General features: G+C 40.0%; 1 protein-coding gene across 2 annotated transcripts; it reads left to right on the top strand.

Moving 5' to 3' along the window:
- The first annotated feature begins 3,872 nt into the window (after positions 1–3,872).
- On the top strand, positions 3,873–9,324 carry LOC103714114 (transcription factor bHLH35-like). Of its 2 annotated transcripts, XM_008801261.4 has the most exons (5): positions 3,881–4,183; positions 4,767–4,926; positions 5,050–5,271; positions 5,435–5,605; positions 8,259–8,531. In XM_008801261.4, exons 1-5 carry the CDS (start codon positions 4,110–4,112, stop codon positions 8,355–8,357), a joined length of 726 nt encoding a protein of 241 aa, XP_008799483.1. In that variant the 5' UTR covers positions 3,881–4,109; the 3' UTR covers positions 8,358–8,531. The 2 variants fall into 2 exon arrangements, with proteins under 2 accessions (XP_017699987.1, XP_008799483.1); XM_017844498.3 differs by lacking the exon at positions 5,435–5,605 and having other exon boundaries at positions 3,873–4,183; positions 8,259–9,324.
- Positions 9,325–9,476: the final 152 nt, after the last annotated feature.

The raw sequence follows: 9,476 nt of genomic DNA, 5'->3' as shown, positions 1-9,476 counted from the left end.
TAACCGGACACGTGATGGTGATGATGATCGGACGGCTGCAATGAATCCACTCATTAAATACTTTGTTGGGAGCCTGCCGGGATGAAAATGATGTTGTCTGTAGATGGCCCCACCACTTAGCAAGATTTTTTCCTTTTAAAGAAACCATACCCATTCGGGCCTACTATTTACCTTCCGTTACACAAGATCATCAGAACCATCTTATATTGCTGGAAGAGGTTATTTGGATAAATTTAGTTTATATTCTACACTCATTATCATGATTACTTTCATTTGATCTGTCAAATTATATTTACATTAGAGTTATATAAAATAAAAAATTATTTTTTAAAAAAAATCGTATCAACCGAAAAAATAATCTCAGGCGCACTCCCCCTTTTTCTTCAGTACGACCGCTTCCTCTTCAATATTACTGCATTTCTCTATTTTTTAAAAAGAATATTTTTAAAATTTTATAAAGTGGCCCCTCAATATGATCCACCCATTTATCCAAGCATTAAATCCCATTGTTGTTGTTTATGTAGGATTTTTATGACTAAAATACCCCGATTTTTTAGTGGTAGTGAGGGATAAACACCAACTTTTTTTTATTATTATTTTTATTTTTATTTTTTTTTACGAAAACGGATGTATCATACAGAACGAGTACGAATAGAGCCAAAAAAACTCCGAAAAATAACAATTTCTGGAACATACCAAGTAGCTCCTTCTCTCCAATCTAAAGAGTGTTACTGAAGTCGTTGGCCACATATGAGGCCACCAAGCCGCTGCCCAATTGGCTTGCCAGTACACATGCTTTGCATGAAAAACCATCTCATCACAGATCATAGTCCGAATATTTTTAAGCAGTAGGTGGCAGTCGTCTACACCACCTTCACTCTACTGAATTCAGTCAATAACCATCGCCGAATTTTCCTCCATCATAATAGCTTTAGCTAGCGCGCCGTGCGGAGAACCTGCTTTTTACGGCTGCACCCTTAAAGGCTTCGATATCATTAAACTTTTAACTTAAAGATGGCATGGATCAACACTTGGTAGATAAGCATCATCTTATATGTTGATACAACGGTTTTGTCCAACTTAAACTTGCTTCCAAGCAGTATCTTTCAATAGCTTAGCGGTGAAGTACAAGTTTCAAGGGATAAGAATCACCAAAGCCCACCATTTGTCTATTTCTCGATTAATCATGCTTATTAGATATTTTTACTGTAGTTATTATTTTGGTTGAAAAATATCTCCCCACATTTTGTATGGAATTGCAAATATCTTCCTCATACTAATTGCTGCAATGTTAAACTTGCATTTGTCACATTGTTGCAATATGGTCCGCCCTCCTCCCAATTAGGATCAAAGCTCACCGGTGGTGCATGCATGGCAGATGACCTAAAAATAGTTCATCGAAAGTGCCTATTTGTCATCGTCGAAAAGAAGGTCCTCTCCATCCTCATCTGATCCCTCCTTTTGGCAATGCAGTCCCTCCACTCCACATCCGCTGACAATTAGGCACTTTCGGCAAGTTACGTCGATATTACCTGCCATCTAGGCACCACCAATGAGCTCTGATACCAATTGGGAGGAGAGTAGGCTACATTGCAATAATATGACAAATGTAGTGGGGATTATTTTTTGTCTTTTCACCTATTATTTTTCATGAAAGAGAATCCATCTTTTCTTCTTCTTTTTTTCCGCTATACCACTTGCTCACACTATATGTGTATGCACGTACCCAACAAAATTAGAAAAGAGTACATAGTATATGGAAGCAGACACCCAGTCCCGATCCATCCAAATTACGTCTCTCGCATGATGTGCTACATGGGAGGCAACCCAATTTCCTGTGTTGTTTGCCTCCTTATAAACATAAGAAGCTCAGAAGGTGCCACACTCTCCTGCGAGTTTGCGTACATCTCGTAGGAGTGGGTACCGGTCGTCACTGGTATGCTGCCCACAGATCCACTCTATCATCGTAGCCAAATTGCCCTCTAGGTGGATACTCACGGCACCGAGTACCCGTCTCATGTACCTAATCCCCTTCCAAGCCGCCTTCAGCTCGGCTCCACATCCTGCCTCATTGAAGATGCATCGTCTCCTAGTGGCGACAAGCTTGGCATTGCAATCTCTCGTCACAAACCTAATTTCTTTCTCTCTGTGTTGGAAAATACTGCCATCAAAGTTTATCTTGAGAGTGCCAGGGTGGGAGGCTCCCAAAAAAACAAAGATCATCCTTATCGCCAAAGTGAGAATTGACCACAAGCTTTGTTGCTGTTTCCCAACGCCAATCTCGTGATGCCTTCCTTGTTCCCTTGTTCGGTTGTCCAGCTCCAATTTGTCTTGGTAAAAGTATTTGGCCGGTGGCCATCACCCCACCTCCCCTCCAAGGATCACATGACTGAATGACTTTCGAGTGGGAATTGACCTCTTCTCATGACCCAAGCAAGTAAACGCAATACCATGGCTTGAAGGATTTCAATGTGGTTTGGCCAAGGAAACAAGTTATTATTGGTTGGACCAGATCCACCATTGGCTCAATAGTAGAGTAGTTTCGAAATTCACTCGGCTATATATCCGCAGGACCTGCCCGTGATGTTGACTTATCTGACCGCAAAAGAATGCCTACGAGCACCGACAAGGAGCAAAATGGGGCATGTTTATGAGCTTCCGTTTATGGTTGGAGTGGTCCACCATTCAGCAGTAGATCTAGTCCAACCAACAATTTCCCCTTCCAAGCTCGTCTGAACGGGTGACCGGTTGTTGCGGCCAATTGAAGCACTCTTTGAGGCGGGACCTATGAAGACCATGAAAGGGAAAGGGAAATGGAAACAAATTAAGGGTGATTGAAGCTGAAGCAGGCTTGTCAAACTTCTGGAGCCAGTTTACAGTATGCCGCCGATGAGTGTCTTCTTGGTTTGCACCATTTTTTTTTTTTTTTTTGAGAAGAAAACAAAAAAGAGGCCTTGGAGGTTGATTGTCCAAAGTTTCTTCTCATATTATACTCAAGGACGAGTGAGGCGCACCAGGAGTTGCTGGATTTCATCTATGTTCACATTTACATGTGGTTATAAATTGCACTGATTAGAGTTGCTGATAATTTGTAACGTAGAAAGATAAATGAAGCAATGATATGTTTTTCTAAACCAATCAGAGAACTTTAATTTTTCCTGTATAAATTAAGACTCTTTTTGGATGTTCTAGCACCATATTCTGCAATAATTCATGTTTCAATCTTTATCCAGTACTCTTCTAATAAAATTGAGAGATTTTAACCTCCTTGCAATATGCAAGTAAAGATACCAATATATCACGAAAGATATCTCTAACCAAGTAAGAACAGCAATATACAAAATCTTAACCGATACTCGAGTCAAGATTTCTTAATCCATACCCGTGACTCATTTCAGTGCAATACGCAATCTCTAATTGATCTAAGCTACTAATCAAATCCAACATATACCGTCAGTTAATTCCAAAATGATTTAAACGACACCAATGTCATCATCCAATCTAATCCAAACTATTTCAAGTCAAACGGTATATATTGTAGGCACACACAAGAATAAAAGTCTTTTAACAAAATTCTTCAGAGAGGTAAACAGTACGTATGCATAAGAAACTTAGACTAGTTTCCATCCACTACTCCGCGTTTATTGGAGAATGCGGCTGATTGAATGACGATGCATATGACTAATCATATAAAAATAATTTTTATTTTTTGATTTATATGGACATATTTTTACTAGATTGATTTAATAAATTAATTTAATGGACCACCTACAGTGGGACCAGAGGAAAAGGAGAGAATAAAACAAGGCTCCATGGGACGTGTTCATATGACCAAAAGCCCAGGGCTGGACTTGTGGACTCTTCCCACTCCCCAATGGTCCCTCCCGCTTCTGCAATCTAAACACAGGGAAGTAAAGCGATGATAGAATTGAAACCAAGAGAGCGACACCTTCTCTCCCTTTTCTCTCTTTTTTTCTTCTCATCCCCTTCCTTATCTTTATATTTCCCACGCCCTCTCCTTGTGTTGTTGCGGCTAGCTCTCTACGTATAGGAGTGGACGCCAGCTGAGCTCCTCCTCAGCCGCAGCTCGATTTCTCCGGAGCAAGAGGATGGACGACATGGAGGCCGAGTACAACTTCTATTGGGAAACCAGGCGCTTCTTGGAGTCTGAGGAGCTCGACAGGTTGTTCCTCCCCCCCATACATAGTTCATGCCATGCATGCATCTTTCTATGTTTCCATCTCCCTTCCTCCCATGGTCTTCTCATGTTGGTAATGGTGGCCGGGGCTTGAAACCTCCACCACCTTTCTATCAGATAGTAGCCTTTCTCTCCTTATGTTACTGGATGTAGTCCTGCAAGAGCTTCTACATTTCGGTGATTTCTGATCGGATTCCGGTATTCCAGAAATTATCTTGGTTTATGGGAGATCGATGATGAGTTGACTTGTTTTGCTTTGTCCGCCTTTCTCCAGCAAGACTGGATAGGTTTCAGAGTAGGTCGGACTCCACCTGAAATGTTGAGGCAATGGATTCGGGTATCTGATGGCTTTTTTGAGTCAAAAGAATTGCATGCTTTCTCTTGCTCTTGTTTGTGGTTTTTTGCCATGTTTCAGATTCCCACTAGATGGAATCAGATTGACTCGATTTTGCGTTCTCCCCTCGCCTCTTTCCATCCGAATCTTTTCTATATGGAAGTGGATGTCTCTTTCTTTCTGCCAAATCTTTTTTCCTTGTTCTTTGACCGTTGTTCTCTCAAACTGAAGCAGCTGGGGATTGGATGAAGCTATCTCTGGATACTACGATTCGAGCTCCCCTGATGTTGCGTCATCGACGGCCGCGAAGAACCTCGTCATGGAGAGGAACCGGCGAAGGCAAATAAATGAAAGGCTTTATGCTCTTCGAAGTGTCGTCCCTAACATTACAAAGGTGAGATGCCGCAGCAAACATATGGATTCTTGTACAGAGAACGCTTTTATCGATTCGAATTCTCGATTGAAAGCAACGGTCCGATTGTGGTTTATTCGTTGCTTGCTAATTGGTGGCCTGCAGATGGACAAGGCATCGATCATCAAAGACGCAATCAGTTACATCCAGGAGCTTCAAGAGCAAGAAAGGAGGATACTAGCAGAGATATCTGAGCTCGAGTCAGGGAAACAGGGGAGACTACCAATTGGCGACACCAAGCGCGACGATGCACACTTCATGCAAAGGAATAAGAAGACGAGAACTTCACGAGGCTCTCCGAGCTTCCCATCGATCGAAGTAATCGAAGTAAGCTCTCTTTCCACTCCCACCTTACTTTTGACACCCTGTTTTTTTTTTTTGGATTTGAGAGTGCCAATGGAGGCCAGGGATTGGAAGGAGAAACAGATCTTTGAATATATTATTAAAAGTTGATCTTTTTTTTGCCATTTTTGCTTGGGACGAGATGCAGCTTAGAGTTTGTGAAGTAGGCGATAGGACTTTGGTTGTTAGCATCGCTTGCAATAAGAAGAGGGACGCCATGGTCAAGGTGTGTGAGTTCTTTGAGTCTCTCAATCTCAACATCATCACCGCAAGCTTCACCTCTGTCTCCGGGAACCTCTTGCACACTCTGTTTGTTGAGGTATCCTCCCTTCCTCCCTCCCTCCGTCTCTATGTCCATGTCTGCGTGCGTGTGTGTTGCATCACCTGCTGAGGTCATGGGGTTGACAAGGGACCAGCTGACTTTTATTTTATTCTGACCAAGGTGACACCTAAACTTGGCATGAGGAGTCACATCTAAATTTCAAGTACCAAGTAAAAGTAATAATAATAATAATAAAAGTTTATCTCCTCCACAAAGAGATTAGTTATTTTAATTAGCGGTTGCTACTTCTTTTAGCCCATGTTTTCAGTGTGAATTCCTGTTTGTAGGGGACATAGCAGCTGATTCAGCTGTTCTAAGCTACTCTTCATATGCTCTCCCTCTGTATTTTATTCACAATCCAGCACATCTGGAACCAACTTATTTAAAAACACCACGGTAGATGATTTCTTCTTTTTTTTAATTAACTACTGTCATAAACTAGACTCTGATTTTGGAGATCTGGAGAAATCTCTGTTGACCTATTCAGAAGTCTTATGGAGACACCTCATGAAGCTAATAATTCTACTATCAGGTGTGCCTGTGACAACTTTCTGCAACTTTTATCTCTGAACTTTTTGTGGATAAAGAAACCGGATGGTTAAATAGAAAAAGAAAACAAAACTACCGTCATGCGCTAATTTGGGTTATTAAATTCTTTCCACCTTGTTCATCTTGTTTGTGAGGAAGCCAACAAGTTTGCTTCCATGTTCCAGTTTGGCTTATTTAATCGTTTCCACGTTGTTGTTGCTGTTCTGCTTGTTTTCACAAAGGTGTGCTTCCACGCCCAACATAATTCACACATAATTGAAAGAGACTTTGTCTGTCCGTGGCCAAGGGCCGACTTTGCCTGCCATGAGGAACTTGTCGGATTGGTTGGACGTTGTAGTGAAAAAAAGATGAAATCTGAGTTAATATGAGTAATCTATCATGTTCCGCCTTGGTAACAACATCATTATCAAGAAAGGACATATGCAGGGATCAAACATGGGAATGATATAATAAGAGAGATCGCCAAAAAGGAATTCATATAGAAATCTCATCTGATTAAAAATCCATTCTTATTCGAAAGCAAATGAGCACAATTAGAAGTACCAGTATCTATATGTTAATTGTTTTCATTGGGATGATAGTGATTTGTGATTTAGGAATTGAAAGTGAATTCTGACAATATTAATTGTTTTCCCAGCTGTGTTCTTTGAACCAAAATGACAATAATCCACAAGTAAATGAAACTACTTGCAAAGTTTTAGAAGCATATTCTTTGATTATTTAACTATTCATTAGTTGATCAATAATTCACAAGTACTGCAACTATTTTAAATCAATGGGTTTTAGCAGTCTGGTATTAGCTGTTGAATACTTTTCCTATCGCATCTCTCATGCTAGTTGTCTTTACATGACTTAGTATAAAATTGCAGGTTTTTATCTCAGCATTTTTTGAATATCTATTCTTATTTCTTTCGCGTTTCTGGTGAATTCACCATTTTCCTGATGTTCTCATGTAGTAAGGGAAGGCCTGACATCGGTTTCAAAGCGAAACTAGTTAAGTAACAATCCAAGTTGTCAAGCAAAAGTTAAGCTAAATTTAGAAGTAAGAAAGTAGAAAATAAATTATAAAAACTAAAGGCTAAGGAAAATTAAGGAAATAAACCATCTCAGGATGATTATATCTTACTGGCTGCCGTTGCCCAGCACCAACTAATGATAGGGTCAACTTAATGTCCTCTAAAGCTTACCAAGTGTTTTTGCCATTGTGAGATTTTAGAAGAGACTTTCTTTCGATGATGAACTAATTAGATTTGGAAGAGTTTAGATGGCAATTATGTTGTCATTGGACGCCATCAAGGGTGATAGGTCTACCATTAGATGCTTGGCCTCCGTCTTCAATTCGTCTCGGTGATCTTAAAATGGTGCTTTGGGATCTTCAGATGGTTGTTTGGATTGGTATTGGATATAATGGAGTCCATCTCGGATTTAGTTGCTTCAGGATCAAGCCATCCACAAGTTCTCTTTCGACGGTGACTTTGGTGCCGTTGGTTGTTGCACCACCGTCGAAATAGTATTAGTGGGATTTAGACCCTCTTGGTTTTAACAACGAACTTGGAACCATTGGCTGCTTTCATGCAGTGAATACTAGATCATCGGATGAGCAGTGACGGCGATCGTCTTACCATCGGTTTAGGGTTAGGTTTATTTGGCTTTACTGGTGCCATCAAACCCTTCATCTTGATTATTGAGAATTCTAAAACATAGAACTAGATGCAATTAAAGCCAGGATCGGTGAACCATAGGGTCTCTACCCTGTCGTCATATTCAAAATCCCCTAACAAATTATTCTTACATTCTACACTTTCTGTCACTATGGTCACACTTTATACTTCTTATTCCAGATGTTCAATAATATCATGACAAGGTCGTCCTCTGTTTCCTCTGAAGACTTGAGCAATTGATAGGGTGGCTTGACCCATGCCTATAAAAGATTGATTTGAGCAATGCTTCTTTTTGTTCCCTTCCCAAAAGCACTAGATAACATGCCAAGATCCTCTAACCTTCTTCTGCCCAATCTTTTATATTACTGATATATATTGAGCATCTTAAGTACATCCTTCCCATAAATTAGCTTAACTTAAACAAATCCCTTGCGTTGCAGACTGATGACATGGATCGTGCCGAATTGAAGGGAAAGATCGAGAGCGCCATTGCCGAACTTGACGCCCACAGAAGCCCAGTGAGTTCAATGAGTTCCTAGTGGAGAGGATCCACTGAAGCTACCCCTGCCTCCGTAATCCTCTTTGTTCTTTTTTCTCTACTGTTAGCTTTATGTAATGGGCGTTCAGTAAACTTCTGTTTTCCATACTATCTGTAAGTCTGTAACGGGCTCTAGAGAATACTTTACTGGTGTAGTAGTAACATTGTTATCCTACAAGTACGCTATTCTCTCATGTCTCCACCTTACAATATATTGCAAGAAGAAAGAAAAAAAAATGGCAGTGTACCATGAAGTCAAATAAAAAAGAATATATATTAGCAAGAAAAAATATTTAATCAGCTGATGCCGTCTTCTCTGGTGTTTTCAGAACTTTTGCTGACAATGTGCACTACATGCTTAGATTTTCTTACCCAGACTCGTGCATTCTAGTTCTATAAAAAGGAAAAAGAATAGGGATCAAGTAACAAAAGTTTCCTTTTTTGGCGACGATGGTCATTTCCTCCTTGCCCTACAACCTAGGAAATCTAGCCAAGAAACTAAAACTTGCAATTTGAAACAATCATTGTGAGGCAAACAAGAATCATATTGCACTGCTACATAACTCTGAAGAAACTGTTAGAACTAAAATAAGAAAAAAAATAAGGGGCTGGACATTACAATTGTTCATGGGCCGGGTCTTGTCAGACAAAATCAATACAATTTTCTTTTGGTCTGTGCCCGGCCCGGCCCAGCTTTTTGACCTAGCCCGAACTTAGCTCTTACTCGAGCTTCAGGCTTACGGCCAGGCTCCAGGCTTCATGCTCATTTTTAATATTTTTCTAAAAATATTAAAAATTGCTCAAAAGTATTTTTTTAAAAAATATTAAATATGAATAATTAGATATTGCCAACAATATACAACACATCTATCATCTTACTCAGTGCACAAATCAAAAATAATTGTCAATTAAATGTACAAACCCATCAACCATAAACAAATAATACAAGTAAAATAAGAAAAAAAAAATCAGAGCTTGTCACACACTCATCTCTCACTACGCCCTTTCTCCTCTCTTCTCTAGTTCTCCTCTTTTACCTTGAAACAGAGAGAGGAGCATCAGACTGTTTCTGCTCTTTTATCTTGAAACATAAGAGAGAAGAGCGGCAGATGCTTTTCCC

The sequence above is a fragment of the Phoenix dactylifera genome, chromosome 9 (assembly GCF_009389715.1).
Source record: "Phoenix dactylifera cultivar Barhee BC4 chromosome 9, palm_55x_up_171113_PBpolish2nd_filt_p, whole genome shotgun sequence".
NCBI lineage: Eukaryota > Viridiplantae > Streptophyta > Magnoliopsida > Arecales > Arecaceae > Phoenix > Phoenix dactylifera.
Note: the sequence above shows the minus strand (reverse complement) of the source record. Positions and strands in the feature narration are given on the sequence as shown.